At 40.7% G+C, this 15,625-nt stretch overlaps 1 protein-coding gene across 1 annotated transcript in view; it reads right to left on the reverse strand.

The window, feature by feature from the left end:
* Positions 1 to 1,094: 1,094 nt before the first annotated feature.
* The window catches only part of LOC123369816 (cytosolic phospholipase A2 epsilon-like), a 50,879-nt gene continuing 36,348 nt past the window's right edge, over positions 1,095 to 15,625 (reverse strand). The window contains exons 14-21 of the mRNA XM_045015789.1: positions 13,929 to 14,151; positions 11,444 to 11,558; positions 9,696 to 9,833; positions 6,387 to 6,494; positions 5,553 to 5,744; positions 4,845 to 5,011; positions 2,802 to 2,988; positions 1,095 to 2,468 (exon numbers count right to left, since the gene is read on the reverse strand). Coding sequence (XP_044871724.1) covers positions 2,260 to 2,468; positions 2,802 to 2,988; positions 4,845 to 5,011; positions 5,553 to 5,744; positions 6,387 to 6,494; positions 9,696 to 9,833; positions 11,444 to 11,558; positions 13,929 to 14,151 — 1,339 coding nt within the window. The 3' untranslated portion in view covers positions 1,095 to 2,259. The remainder of the gene's footprint in view (positions 2,469 to 2,801; positions 2,989 to 4,844; positions 5,012 to 5,552; positions 5,745 to 6,386; positions 6,495 to 9,695; positions 9,834 to 11,443; positions 11,559 to 13,928; positions 14,152 to 15,625) is intronic.

Consider the following 15,625-nt stretch of genomic DNA (forward strand, 5'->3'; position numbering starts at 1 on the left):
TCATAACACCGTATGAATATATGATGATGAAGTGCAGTAAAATCCCACAAGGAGTGCAAAGCATAATTTATGCTCCTTGTGCAGAGGGGAGTTAACGATGGTATACATCCTTCTGCACAAGTTACAGACTGCAGGAAATCATTCTTCAGATTTGACTTACCATGGATAATATTTGTAAACCATACCAAATGCAGTTAAGGGGAATCACATGCCCCCAGATCAACTCACATATTAGGCTGTTCAAAAAGATAGCGGAAATCAGGGTAACTGTGGATAGTTTGTTCCTTTATTCACTATACTCATAATGAGGCTTTGTTTGTTATGCTATTTGTCCCAATAATAGCTGTATTATTGTCACAAAGAACATGATGTGATCATGAAATATGTCACTGAAGTGCATCAGCTGAATATATGAGCAGAGGCTGATTTTACCCTTTTTGCAAATAACCCTTTATTGTGCAACATATCAAATCATTAAATATTTGCTTATAACATTTCATCCCAACTGGTGCAAGTGCTATGGCTAAAAACAACCAATCATTTTCTTCACAGCAAGGACTGGAGGTTCAAATGGGTGATATTTCTTATGTTGTTGATGTGGCATACAGAGCATCTTACTTCAGATTAAAGCTAGTGAGCTTACTATAGAGGGTGTTGCAGAAAAGGAACAAAAACACAGATTTATTCACAACTCTTGAGTTCTTAAAAACTGATGTCTGGACCCTGAGCCGTAGATTTGCAGCATCAGGACATCAAGTTTATTAGTAAAGTGGGAATTACTGTCAACATATCTTGTTTGTGAAATGCAGCAACTGCTACAGTATGTTTGTCATTTTACAGCTAACACCAGGTGCTCTCACAGTAGTGGAAAGACACTTTCCTTTAAAAAAATACATTTTTTTTAATGCAGCCTCCTGGCAAGCCCTGTCAGTCTTTGATCCAACATATAGGTCTGCTATCCACCCCAAGCTACCAGTGGGATGGAGCATGCAGGTACAGAGTTTGACTCTCCAGTATGCTACTCTACCTATGTGTCTGATTCACCCAAATCTAAGAGGGCTCATTACACAACTAGAAGCCATTCACTGCTCTGTTTGTATTACTGTGCGGGGCATTTGTCCTTGCTGTGTTTCCAGATACTTTGACACAGACCTTCAAGATAATTGCTAAACTGAAAGTAGTTTGGGGCTCAAATGCCAGCTGCATGGTGTGGATACTTTGCCTTATGCAGTATATGCACCACTCCTGAGTGCATGGCTCCTGCTTAAGTGCTTTCTGGTGCCCCCTCCTGGGTTCAGTGTTACCTCAGAATTGGGAACATAACTGGTGGGAAAGAAGGGGTATCTTTATGCAGCCTTCCTACATCACCCCCTGAAGGCAGGAGGAATAAGCCCTGCAGCGGCTGACACATCTATCTCTGCTGCAGGTTATGTGTGAAGCTGTATCCGTATGACCAGACCAACCACAGGAGCTACAGCAGGGAAGGTAAAAGAATGGTTTAATTGGGGGCTATTACAGAGACTAGCAACAGTGGGAGGGAAGGAAGAAAAGGAGCGTCTCATGTTTTCCTCACTGGCACAAGAAAGTTTGGTGTGGACTGCACTAAAGGAAGGAAAGTTGTATGGCAGAAACCATTCATTCAACCCATCCCAATCCCCTCAGTGATTGTGTAACCCACACGCCTTCTGGTGTGGTGTTCTGTCCCATCTAGTGGCACTGAGACCACTTAAAGAGAGAGCAGTTGATGAGTCTGCTCTACAGCCTTAGCTAACAGCCAGTTGGGTTTTAGCTCATGTGGTAGAAGCTCATGCACTAAACTCCAGAGGTCCCTGATTCAATCCCACCTGCCGACAACCAGAGTCTGTCGGCATTACAATTGCACCTATGTTGTCTTGGTTTACTTTTACATTTTAAAAGGATTTAAAATATATTTCCTATATGCCATAAATTATACTGTATTAGCTTAGCATTACTTAAACTTCATTATTAGAGTTCTGGAATAATTTTAAAGTAGTCTACAAACAGCTTTGTTGTAATTAAATTAATTAGGGAACAAAGTATGTATAAAGTCTTCACAGATGGTGAATTTTGGTTATCTAAGTCAGCCACTTCACAGAGATGAAAGAGAATCCACTGAGGTATCCAAGCTAAGCAGCTTCTGTGGTGTGTAAAGGTCAATCATCAGCAAGCTTTGGTCCTTCCATGTGCTGGGAAATACACAAATCTCAACCCTGAAGATATAGGCATTTGGGATGGTGTCTACTTCTTCTGTTGCCTTTTCCGTTCCACTGCTGTACGCAAGGCCTGCAGAATCAGGTGTGCGTTATTCAGGATGTTGTATTCACTTAGATTTACCAGCTGGTGGTAATTCTCATCAGTGTATGTTACTGAGAATGTATTATATGGGGAAGAGCAACTCGTAACATCAGCTTTGCCCCCCTCCATCTCTGAGCAGCAGCGTGTCACACCTAGGAAAAAGATTCAACAGGACATTGCTGTGGTATTGGGTTTATCACAGTTTGATGACAACATTTTACACTAATAATAAACAGATTTGTGAGAGACAGAATGAAACATGAGACTGAAACAAGGGCTGAGCATCTCACAGCAAGGGACAGTTGATGATACAAGCAACAATGAAAATGGTAACTTTAACCAATGGAGAGGTTCATGGAATTGAAATGACCAGTGGGGACCCAGCCAGTAGAAAGAGTCATCAAATGAGAAATGGGGATCCAGTCAGTGGGTAGACCGGCCATGCTGACCCTTAGTTAAATGTTTTGCAGCTGTTAACAACTTACCAGGTGCTGTATAATATCGGAAGGTGTCATTCACAAGTGGGAAAAATACCACAATGGGGCTTCCTGGGGTTTCTGAATCTTGAAACAGGTAACACTCCTTTAGATCTTTCCTATCTTCCTCACTCAGGAAAACTTTGGGGAATGGGATTTTCTGATCTGCATAGTATTTACAGGCCTGGTCCAGAGGCTAGAGCATTACAGAAGTGAACAGTATTAGAGCCCAAAGAGGTTAAGATTATAGGATACCTATAAGATACTCCTGGCACACCTGTGAGGCTGCACGTAGTTTGAGACCCATGAGACTATGTTAAATAACATCTAGTATGTATTGTAATTATCCCTCCCCCACACCCCGAGAGTACTCAAAACAAAATCATCACATGATACGAATAGAACTCGGTAACTGTTACAAACTGTAAATAGAGTTTTAAAGCTAGACTAATAACTTGAAATATGGATTGATAAGAATTCTTAAAACAGGGTCTTGAATCGGACCTCTATAACAAAAGTTTAGAGTAAAGCATGGAGTGTCAGGAAAGCAAAGAGGCTGCATTAAATATAATTTATGGAATTTAGTCAGAAAAAACTACATTAAGAAAATGTTTTGGATTCATGGCTAAGTGCTCAAACATCAGGAAACAAAGTTTGGTTTGTGCATGCAACCCCATACTCTTGTATATAAGTATCATGATAAAATTTTTAATTAGATTACATTTTCATTACCTACAATACTCTGACTCAAGTAACATAATATGTCTTACTTGAGTCACAACCTGAAATGCACACATCATCATCCTGTAGTATTACATACTACTCTATATATGCTAAACAAATAGAAAATAGTTTGTATCAACATACTAAAATCTCAGCATCCTTCCTACATGAAACTCATTTTATCCCAGTGGATGCCATAAGATGAAATGATGCTTTGTCAGGCATACATACTGTGTATCATATAACTTGAAAAGTAGGGGCATAGCTATTGTCACTCACAAAAATGTCAATAGCCTCATGTTACAAAGATGGTCAATGTAAGCACATGACATTCCCATGCAGCCCCTAACAAAGTAAATAAACTTAATATAAATATCCAAATTTGCTCCTTCCCTGGGCTAAGGCTTTATAGGTAACTTAATTAACTTAACCACAAAACCTAAGATTCTGCCTAAATTCTCCCCCAAAGATAGCTTCCAGAGCTTTCCCTATAGTATCCCTCATTCCCAGCCTGTAAACTTCTTCTGCTCCAGAGAGGCTGTCATGTCATAGATATAGCTATATATATACACACACACACACACATACACACACACATACACACACACACATCTAGTTGGAAGCAGCAGAAATTACTCTTCATCTTTATTTACACTTCTAGAATCTGAGTTTAGTGTGACTCAACAGAAGATCCCCGCATTCCTATGCAGCATCTTTGAGTTTTCCACAATATTAGCCATCTTGTCTGAGCTGAAGTCATTATCAATTCAGTGTATATCACGACAGGTCCCTTTTACAACTCTGGTGGAAAACAGACTGATGTCTTTCAGAAGATTCAATACATTCATAAATCAACATCAGACATTTCCAGCATAATAGAGGGAATTGGAACAATTTCATTAACTGCTACACTGAAAGACTCACCATAGGTGGAATGCATCTCACAAATCTCTGCCACTAAAAGAATTCTACAACCATATCCTTTTATTTTTGTTTTTGTTTGTTTGTTTGTTTCTAAGCCCTAGTGGTCTGTGATGATGAGATCACATGAAGATGGAAGTGAGATGTTTTAATTAACTGCAATGTGTAGATCAATGGTCTGAAACAAAGATTCATACCACTACAATTGGCAGCTGAATTTTCTCTCTCCTGGAATCACCTTCCTCTTCTAATGCTTGGAAATGGAAATATAGGGATTAAAATGTAATTAATTTAATAAATTAGTTGAAATAATTAAAATAACATAATATTTCTAGCTATTAAGTATTGGAAGGTTACAGGCAAAAGGCTATCACTGGAGAAAACAAATAATAAATTGATTCATCTCACCAATGTCTGCGATCCTGCACTGTAACTTAAATGCAGGATGACGTCCACTTTCCTCTCTAGCCTTAAAAGTGGTGGGCAGCTGGTATTGATGAAAAATCCAGCATCTACCATGCCAAGGAGATCTGATTGCTCGCTCAGCTGGTTGGGAGACATGTCTAACACAGTATCTAAAAGGCAAATATTTTTTATCATAAGAAAAACAATGTATGAGCAAATCTGCAACTTCTTTAAAGAAAACAGAGTTGAAAAAGAAAGGGTTCATCCCACACTGTCAGTTGAATTTCATTGCCCCACTACTATAGCTCAGCTTTATCCTAAAGCAGTGTTTCCCAAACTTGGGATGCCACTTGTGTAGGGAAAGCCCCTGGCGGGCCGGGCTGGTTTGTTTACCTGCTGCATCCACAGGTCCGGCTGATCGCGACTCCCACTGGCTATGCTTGGGGCGGCAAAAAACATAGAGCCCCCCTTGACTGTACCCCAAGGAGACAGGAGTTAAGTCCTACCAAACTAATATCACTACAGATTTTCAGCCTTGCACAATTCAGGTGATTGGTCAAACAATTGTTTTCTAAATTAGATTCAAATTTTACTACTTATGGTGGGTTAGAAATTGATGCTCATTCACTTTCCTCCAAGCCCAGGTCGCCTCACTAAATTCCACACCCGAAACCACCTCAAAAGATAGCACTGGTTTTTTAATTGTATTACCTTTCCATCTACAAAACTTCTCATTCTCCAGGTAGTCATTATGCACCTGGAAGCCCTTGAGGAAATTGTGGTATTGAGCAACCGACAGGCGATCTGTTAAAGCATCTCGAAGAGCACTGGAAAAAGGGCCTTCAGGAGTGAGCAAGTGAGTTTTCACCTCATGTGGCCTAGTAGGCAGCATGGGCTCTTCCTCTGTACAAGGGGAGACAAGGAGAGAAAAGCTTTGGTTTCATATAATTATTTTTGGGGTGTTGTCCTTGTATTTCAGTGATGGTTGAGGCAGGTATGAGGATGATTTATTTAACCAACAACAAACAATAACTTTTAAAGTAGTCATGGTACTGTTGTTGCTGTAATATTGCCTAGTTTTATTCTCTGCGCTGGTCTCTGGTTCTGGTCTGTGCATGTGCTTGTCTGTGAGATTCAACAGTAAATGTGATGCTGCATCCTTTTCTGCAGGATGTGTGGCAACTTTCAACTGCCTGATGAAGCTTAACCCTTTTTAACACACTCTGTAGTTTTAGTACTGTAGTTATAATTGCAGCAATATTTTCCCCTGATTTGCATCCTCCTCCTTTAAGTCCATGCATCATGGTAATTCTCTTTCAGCCGAGGAGGATCCCATCAGTGCTACTCCTAGACCAGCCAAAAGAACTTAGCACAGCAGCAAAGGCATTCCCCTGGCTCTATCTGTGGCTTCTGCAGTAAGTGTTTAAAAAACCTTCCTAGAGAGAATATGTTCACACTATGTAACAGGCTTCACATGTCAGATAGGCATGAATCTCCAATGTAAACATGAATGAAAGACAAAGTTGAGGTATACAAATGTCTCACCAATATCAACTATTCTGTCTCGAGTCCACCTGTGCCAGAAGTCCTCTGAACTGTTGGACAAACTCCAGATGTATAACAGGTTCAGAGAAAATACACTGCTCCACATGCCTGTGAAGGGAAAAAGATTTTATGGAAACTAATCTAGTGAACGTTTGGAAGCATCTAACTGAAAACTGCCTTTTGCCTTCCCCATCAACTTGTTCAATTTTCTTCCAGTTAATTTTTGAGGGAGCTTGAAAAGCACAATTCTTACATTCCTAAACCTTCAAGTTTTAATGTATTTGACACTTCAAAGGTGCTGACTATAACTAATTGAAGAAGTCAACCACAGGGAGTGTTATATCTCTAACTTACCACAAGTAATGTTGCACTCGAAGCAGAGGAAGTGATGGGAGAGAAATCCAGGTGTAGAAATACTCTCTCAGGAAGCTGAATAGAGCTTTATTGCAATAAGCCTGAGATCATCCCATCCACTTACCTTTTCTGGTGGTTCCCTAACTTCACTGACCAGGGCTCTCCTGTCTGTACAAAAGTCGTCCCAGCCTTGAGTTGCCCTGAATCCCCTTTGAATGGGAATTCTCTGGTTGTCCAACAGTTTACCCTATCAAAAGGAAAAGTCCCCCTGGTATGTTGAAGGGTTCTGCCATCTCCCCAACCCCTCCCCATCCCCCTACATTCCAGCCACTCTTTTTTTCCTTCTAAGATCAACTTTTCTGCCCACATCCTCTCTCATACTTCTCAGACTCATACTTTTGGCATCTCAGATGGGAGCTGCTCTGAACAGCTCTCTCAAATGGTCCCATTTGAAACCACATCTACCATTTTAACTTTACCTTTGAGCAAAACACTCCATTTGACTTAGTTTTAAACATGCTTTTAGGATATGTAGGCTAACGCCTTACTACTTCCCAAGGAAGAGAAGATGGGAGTCAGCATGTGCACAGAATGTATTACAGTCTCATTTTTAATACTGCTGATAAACCCATATCTCCATTAGCTGCATGCTGGCTAGAGACACAGGGTCAAAGCTAAACTTGGCTGTGGACTGAGAACTCAGAATGTCCTGAACTACAGACTCTTTTTTTCCCAAATAACTCCATTCTAATGAGGAGCTAGAGGGTACTGGAATGAGGAAACTGGGGAAGGCGACTCTGATGTAGTGGGGGACAACAGATGAAGATCCTGGAAGGGGAGCCTGGGATGAAGATCCAGAGGGAGTAATGGCTGGGACTGGCCAGGTGCAGAGCCTGGGACAAAGATTCAGGAATGAGGTAGGGAAGAAGAGACAGGACTGAGACAGGGACAGGACAGACAGGTATGTGTGACCAATAGAGAACATTCCTTTCCAGACCAGGAATAGAACCCAATATTCCTGAGTCTTATCACCATCTGCCATCAGCAAATATCTATGAAACCCCTCTTCAAAGTATATGTCTCATCCTCCGCTAGTGGCTGGTTCACATAAAGGATGACAACCTACTACTGCTACCAGTTATTCCCTTAGCTCAAGAGACAGAGGCTTGTATGGTGGTCCTAAAGTTTCCAGCACTGCTGACGACCCAGGTGGTAGTCAATATGACATCCTATGATGGATTTACTGCTTTTTCTTTTGCTTTTTTGCTTTTTTACATGATGACATAATATTTTTTCCACAGAACCCTGCCTCATGTAATGCACAGGATAGACTTGCTCTGGGGATGAATCAGAGTTATGTAGTGAAGGAATCCGTGTCTTGTCTGGTGCAGAAATTGAAAGGTGAGTAGTGAGTATTGCAGAATGAGAAGGGATGGTCTCCTGTATAAGGCAATTGAATGCTGCTCTGGAGAATTGTATTCTCTCACTGCCTCTGCCACAAAGTTCCTGTATGATGTTGGGCAAGTTACTTAAACCAAACTATTCACACATAATCACTAATTGTGTGTGCCTCACTTTCTGGGCACCTGACTTGAGACTCTTGCATCTGATTTGCAGAAGCACTGAGCACACACAGCTGCATCTGAAGTCACTGGAAATTGCTTTGAACACATGAAGTGCTATCTAATGCTAACTACTCTGAAAAATCAGGCCCTAGGTATCTCAAATTGGGTTTTGAAGCACTCAAATACTTCAGAGATAAGCACCACAGAAAAGCCCATGAGTTCATTAATAATCCTGTATCCAGAGCAGAGTTTGAATGGTGTGCAGTAAATAAGGCCTGGAGCCAGACATTGAACAATGAGGAGAAAACAAAATAGTGAATAGTTGCTCATTGAGGCCTGGTCTACACTACGGGGGTGGGGGGGGGGGAGGGTCGAACTAAGGTACGCGACTTCAGCTACGCGAATAGCGTAGCTGAAGTCGAACTACCTTAGTTCGAATTTCCTACCTGTCCAGACGCCGCGGGCTCGAACTCCGCGGCTCCCCCGTCGACTCCACCACCGCCGTTCGCAGTGGTGGAGTTCTGGAGTCAACGGGAGCACGTTCGGAGTTCGAACTATCGCGTCTAGATTAGACGCGATAGTTCGAACTCCGAGAAGTTGAACTCTCCGCGTCAACCCGGCGGGTAAGTATGGACCTACCCTAAGTGAGCACCATCCACTCTACAGACTGTTGGAGGCACAGATCCTGTGGAAAAATAGTATGGAAACATGTCATTAAAGACTCTATCATAATTAGAGTGGGGTGAAATTTTTCATTTTAAACTTTTTTTCACCAAAATATGCAGAGTCCAGTCAACTGAAACATTTCACAGACTCGTGTCAAATTTTCTGAATTGTTTCTATAAAAAACAAAATACCCAAAAAATCTAAATCTATTGTTTTGACATTTTTAAATGAAAAGTTACAATTTTTCTATTCAAAATGACTTGTTTTGAATTTAATTTACTTTTTTTTAAAATAACCAAAATCAAAATGAAATGTTTCATTTTGGGTAAAGTGAAATGTTTCATGGTACCTGAAAAAGGTGTTTTGACTTTTTTGTTTAACCAAAAAATGTGAAAAATATTTGGTTTGGTTTTGATTTTTCTGTTCAGCCACTGAACCAAAAAATCTGCTTGTGTACACACATTGCATATGAACAAGTAGGCCAAATTATAGTTGCACAGACAACTTTCATTGTGGCATTTCCAAACTTTTGATTACTTTATTTTGCAATCTTAACATTCCTTTAGCATACTTATTTGGATGAGATAGATAGATAGATAGATCAATCGATCTCCTTGCAGGCACTATCCTAGTACTGAATGTTACAGACCAACAAATACCCACTTCTTGGTTATGGTTTTGTGTTTATTACAGTAGGTTGACATTTCGCAGGACAATACATCACCATGAAGGTAACAGATCCGGGTTTCGGGGAGCCTCCTTAACAGCCGTCCCATAAAGAACTCGCTTCCGAAATCCTCCGTGCGAACAAATGCTCCATATTTCAAGAATCCCACTTCATAAGGAGTGAACTCAACCCATTCTGCAAACAGACCCACAAAAATGACATTTAGAAACGTCTCCCAAATGACTGGAAAGAGAGAAACTGCTACTAAATGAATCAAAGAGTTTGAGATGGAATAAGCCTTCTGTTTTCTATCTGATCTTTGCAAAGTATAATTTACAAACCACCATCTAGATTGGACATTAGGAAACACTATTTCATTAGGAGGGTGGTGAAGCACTGGAATGGGTTACCTAGGGAGGTGGTGGAATCTCCATCCTTAGAGGTTTTTAAGGCCCGGCTTGACAAAGCCTTGGCTGGGATGATTTAGTTGATGCTGATTTAGTTGATGCTGATTTAGTTGAGCAGGGGATTGGACAAGATGACTTCCTGAGGTCTCTTCCAACCCTAGTATTCTATGATTCTATGATCTTCTGGGCCAGATTTTCAAAGTTAGCTGCATGAAGCTGAATTCATGATTTTTTGTCTCTTTTATATGTGAAGTTACCTTATATGCAAGTTAGGCAACTAACTTGGCATGCGCACACACAAATACATTGTTTTGTGTGTGTACATTTGGCCTGATTCTGCTTTCACTTTCACTGGTTTTACACCAGAGTAACTCCCCTGGCATCAGTGGAGTTAGCAGAATCAGGCCTATTGTGCGCATAAATTAGGTGCATACAAATGTATATGTGCAACTCTCTGTGTTTAATCTAGAACGTCTGGTTCAAAGTAAATGATTTGATTCCATATATGTGACACTGATGATCATGAAGGCAGATATTTTCTCTTTCACTAGCAGGGATGTTCTTTTCAAATCCAGTGCAGAAGTCTTTTAACAGCAGTGTGAAAAAAGCCCAGGGCTGAAAGAACATGGGGAAATAATGTCCTTTTCATCCAAGAGGGTGTAGTACTTCCAATTCAGCACTGAAAGGAAGCCCAGTACTTGATTTGCTTTTTTCTCTTCTTGGCTGAAGAGAAAAATCCTGAAGTAGTGATGAACAAGATTCAGTGAAGTCCTCTTGGGTCATGAAAACAGCATTTATTTCTCAAAATATTTCCGGTGGTTTCTTCTTCCAATCAGGCCAGATCATATTCTGAGAACAGCCTGTTTTATGATATTTCTATACTTATACTTCTAATCCTGATCAGAATCCTGAAATTTGGAATCCCCAAAACTCTCCTTGGCTGTCTCTTTGGGTATGTCTACCCAACAACTATGAGGCACAACTGCAGCACATGCAGGCATACCCGAACTAGCTTTGATCATGCTAGGTCACTGAAAATAGTAGTGTAGTCCTGGTGACATGGTGGAGGCATGGGCTAGCCACCCAAGTACAATCCTGCACAGGGCCTTATGTACATACTCAGGTGGCTAGCCTATGCTATGCTGCCTATGTTGCCATGGCTACCCTGCTATTTTTAGCAAGCTAGCCCCATTATGGCTAGTTTGGATATGCCAACATGTGCTGTCCTGATTGCAGGGCAGACATACCCTCTGCAAATGTTTGTACAGCACAAATGGGGCTGCGGTCTCTAAGCGCTTCCAGACTGCAAAGAACAACCAACTGAACAGGCGTGCCTATGACAAAACCCAAACCGTGGTAGATTTATAACCAAACACATCACTTGAACATCATTGTTACCTTTGAAATCTAGAGTGCTATATTTGTCCCGGACATTGACTGCCACATAGATGGGCAACGGGTTCTGACCCTCTTTCACCGCTTCCCGCTGGTCTGAGAGTTTCTGGTTCTCTTTCTGTTTTTAAAAAAAATAATTACCTGAGAATGCATGAAATGACACAGGAACTCTCTACTGAGAACTAGATTGCAGCATTTATGCCCCAGCCCTGTACGCAGGGTGGCACAGAGCCATGCCACCCCAGGAGAAACACTGGCAATGATTGTTCCTCAGGCAGATACAATCCCCCCCGGGCTACTCAATGCACACAGGTGTACACAGTCTGCACTTTCTGATGTTTCAGCTTTGCTTTGTGAGCTGGTACAAGGAATGGAAGGAAGGGAAGAGCCACAACCCTGTCATCTCCCCAACCCCTTTCAGACAGTTTGTTCCCCAGGGTGGAGTGGGGAGAAAATAGTCCTTACTTTTCTCTGACTGAAGGGGTTGCTATCGAGGGAGACCCTTCAGTGGTCATGTAAGGGGATGATGAGTAGGTTTCTTCCATAACCCCATCACCCAGTGACTGCACAAGGGCCATCATAATCTGGTGCCTTGTCTGGTTTTAGAATATTATAGTGAAATACCTGAATCCCAACCAAGTTCTTCTCTATAAGGCTGTATTTGTAACCAGGGGGTCTGGCTGTCTGGGATATTCCAAAGTCCCATGAGCAGCAGACAACTTTGATAGCTGCGTGTCCTTGAAGATTATGGACAGTTTGACAGTTAAATAAACGTGGTAGAGATTATTCAAAAGGAGGAAAAATTGGCTAAATTATGCAGATTTCATATGGATCTAGCATAAGACAGAGCCGCCTAAACAGTATACACGCTAGTTTAATTAACAACATTCCATAAACAAACACACACATATTTATTATAGTGTAGCAAGAGCACTGTATTTCAGTGCATCACTTACCATTATAGTATAAAACTAATCTGTTTGCTATTCTGAAATATGTATCATTTAATTATTTCTAAAAGAAAAAAAAATCTACAAAATATACTAGTATGCTTCATATAGTAGACCTTTTTCCAAGTTTCAGAAATGCTGGTTTTGAGTCATCTAAGCACAAAAACAGCATAGAAAATCTTTAACTGGTAAAAAGTGTCATTATTTCACATTCGGCTATCTCAAGCCTGGGCAAAAAAACATTTTATGCTATTCTAGTGTAAAATGTAGTCTTGCACTTAGAACAAGCATAGACAACTTCACCCACTAATAGTATTCTGATGAGTGTTTCCTCAATTACAGTTATAGCAGTGCTGATGCAACCCTAATTTCCATAGCGATCTTAAAAAGCATGCTTTACTTATTAAAAATCTTGTGATAACCTCCAGCTGTATGAAATGCAACACAGAAAAAGCATCAATGACGTTGCGCATGCCCACATTCACTCACCTCTCTCTTAAGGTTGAGATGACATTACAGTGTACTTCACAGATAATTGTGAGCTATAAGACAAAACCCTGTGGCCACCCTACAGCTTTCGAAGCTACATTTTCAATTTAAAAATCGGAATAATCCCAATAAATCCCAAATGGGGGTCACAAGCTATTGTGGTGGAATTTCATGGCTCCTATGGTTCAAGGCTGAATTTGGAGAGTGACCGCTCCTTTGCTGGTGCAATATCCACTCACAAAATTTGCACTCACACTTTTGTACCTATAATTAAATTGTGGATGCAAAACAGGGTACATACATCTCTAGCTATGAGACTCTGGTTGTAGATTAGGAGGTACTACTACTACTGCTAATGATACCTTGCTGTTACACAGGATTTTCATAGAAATGAAAATATTGTGATCTGCACCGCCAACACTTTTTGCATGTGCAAATTGCATCTGCAAAAAAGAGGCCTGGCCTCCAGTTTAACATCACAAAGTAGTTAAGGATCTGCTGCACTTTCAGTGTTCCTGCAGCCAAAATACAATTTATTTAATGTATGGCAGGGGTGTCCAAATTGGTTCATGAGTCGCATGAAGCTCTTTTACAGTTAAAGTGCAGCTTGCGGAGCCCCCCATGCGCACCCCATTCTCCACCTACCAGACTGGGGCAGAGCTCAGGGCTTCTGCCCTGTGTAGAAGCGGGTCTTGGGGCTTCAGCTAAGTGGGGAGTGCCTTCCAGAGCTCTGGGCTTCACCAGGAGTGCAGCTGAAGCCCCCATCAGATGCGCCCCATGGGGTTGAAGCCTCTCTCCAACTGGTGTGCCCTGGCTCTCGAACTTCTGAAGATTGCTATATGCGGCTCAGAGGGTCAGTAAGTTTGGTCACCCCAATATATGGTATCGTTTTATACCTAACCATTCCAAAACTAATTTGATTCCAATAGAATTTCCTGATGCAGATAACTCTACTGCACCACAGGGCATGCAATCTCTCAGATTTATTGCTCCTAATTCTTATAGAGAAAACATCTGCAGCTCACTGAGAAAATAAATAGATACTGTACCCCATCATGCAGCATATACTCAATGATCAGCCCCCACAGATCTATAAATGATGTCCTGTATCCCTCTTGTTTACGCTGACACAGCTGCTGGTTAAAATATTTCATGCGCTCCATAGAGAAACAACTCATCTTGCATTTGGTCGCACATTTCTGGGCTTCATGGATTTTCTCATCTAGATCCTTCTGTGACCAATAAGCATCTTTATACAAGTTTGACATGGTCCTGGGGAAGGGTAATATAGAAAGAAAAACATTAAAATAAAACAAAAAATAATCTACAAAAATTCTGTTCTTTTGTTAGAGTGTCAGTTTTAAGTGTTTCTTGTAGTTTGTGCACTACTTGTTTTTTTATAGCAGTTTGTGGGGGGAAATATCATTTGAGGTTTCTATGAGTGTTCTATAAAAGGCCCATGGGAGTAATTTTTTTCTAATGTTTGATATTTTCTTTTTCCAACAACTGCAGCATTTTAAAGGGTGAAATTAATAGGTGTGAATCTTTAGTTTGCATAGATTGGATAATTTATTGTAGAGAGTTGAAATGTTATTTTCTATGTTTATTTTTCATGATGAATATATGTTCGTTTTGACTGATGACAGTATCCTGACATTATAGTCAGCATCAATTTTATGGCACCCCTTAGAATATGGCTTTCTGTTCTGGATGCATTGCCTAATGCTTAGCAACCCCTTTGATCTTGCTGGCCTTGTGAGAGGAAAAGGAGAGATGAAATGTAGTCTTGTGGTTATGGTGATAAGACATAAGCAATGTGGGTTCAAATCCTAGCTTTACTACAGGGTTTGTGTGTGACAGTGGGCAACTCATTTCTGTACCAAATGTGATGCCAATTTTTAAAAAGGGCTCCAGAGGTGATCCCGGCAATTACAGGCCGGTAAGCCTGACTTCAGTATCTGGCAACTGGATGAAACTATAGTAAAGAACAGAATTGTCAGAAACATCGATGAAAATAATTTGTTGAGGAAGAGTCAACATGTTGTTTGTAAAGAGAAATCATGCTTTACCAATCTACTAGAATTCTTTGAGGTGGTCAACAAGTATGTGGACAAGGGGGATCCAGTGGATATAGTGTACTTAGACTTTCAGAAACCCTTTAACAAGGTCCCACACCAAAGGCTCTTAAGCAAAGTAAGCTATCATGGGGTAAGAGGGAAGGTTCTCTCATGGATCGGTAACTAGTTAAAAGATAGGAAACAAAGGGTAGTAATAAATGGTCAGTTTTCAGAAAGGAGAGGTAAATAGTGGTGTCCCCCAGAGGTCTGTACTGGTATCTGTACTAGTCAACATATTCATAAATGAGCTGGAAAAAGGAGTAAACGGTGATGTGGCAAAATTTGCAGCTGATACAAAACTATTCAAGATAGTGAAGTCCAAAGCAAACTGCGAAGGGCTACAAAGGGATCTCACAAAATTGGGTAAGAGGGCAACAAAATGGCAGATGAAATTCAGTGTTGACAAATGCAAAATAACACACATTAGGAAACATAATCCCAGCTACATATATAAAATGATGGGGTCTGAATTAGCTGTTACCACTCAAGAAAGAGATCTTGGAGTCATTGTAGATAGTTCTCCGAAAATATCCACTCAATGTGCAGCAGCAATCAAAAAAGCTAGCAAAATGTTGGGAATAATTAAGAAGGGGATAGATAATAAGACAGAAAATATCATATTTCCTCTA

This window comes from Mauremys mutica, chromosome 4, assembly GCF_020497125.1.
Source record: "Mauremys mutica isolate MM-2020 ecotype Southern chromosome 4, ASM2049712v1, whole genome shotgun sequence".
Lineage (NCBI taxonomy): Eukaryota > Metazoa > Chordata > Testudines > Geoemydidae > Mauremys > Mauremys mutica.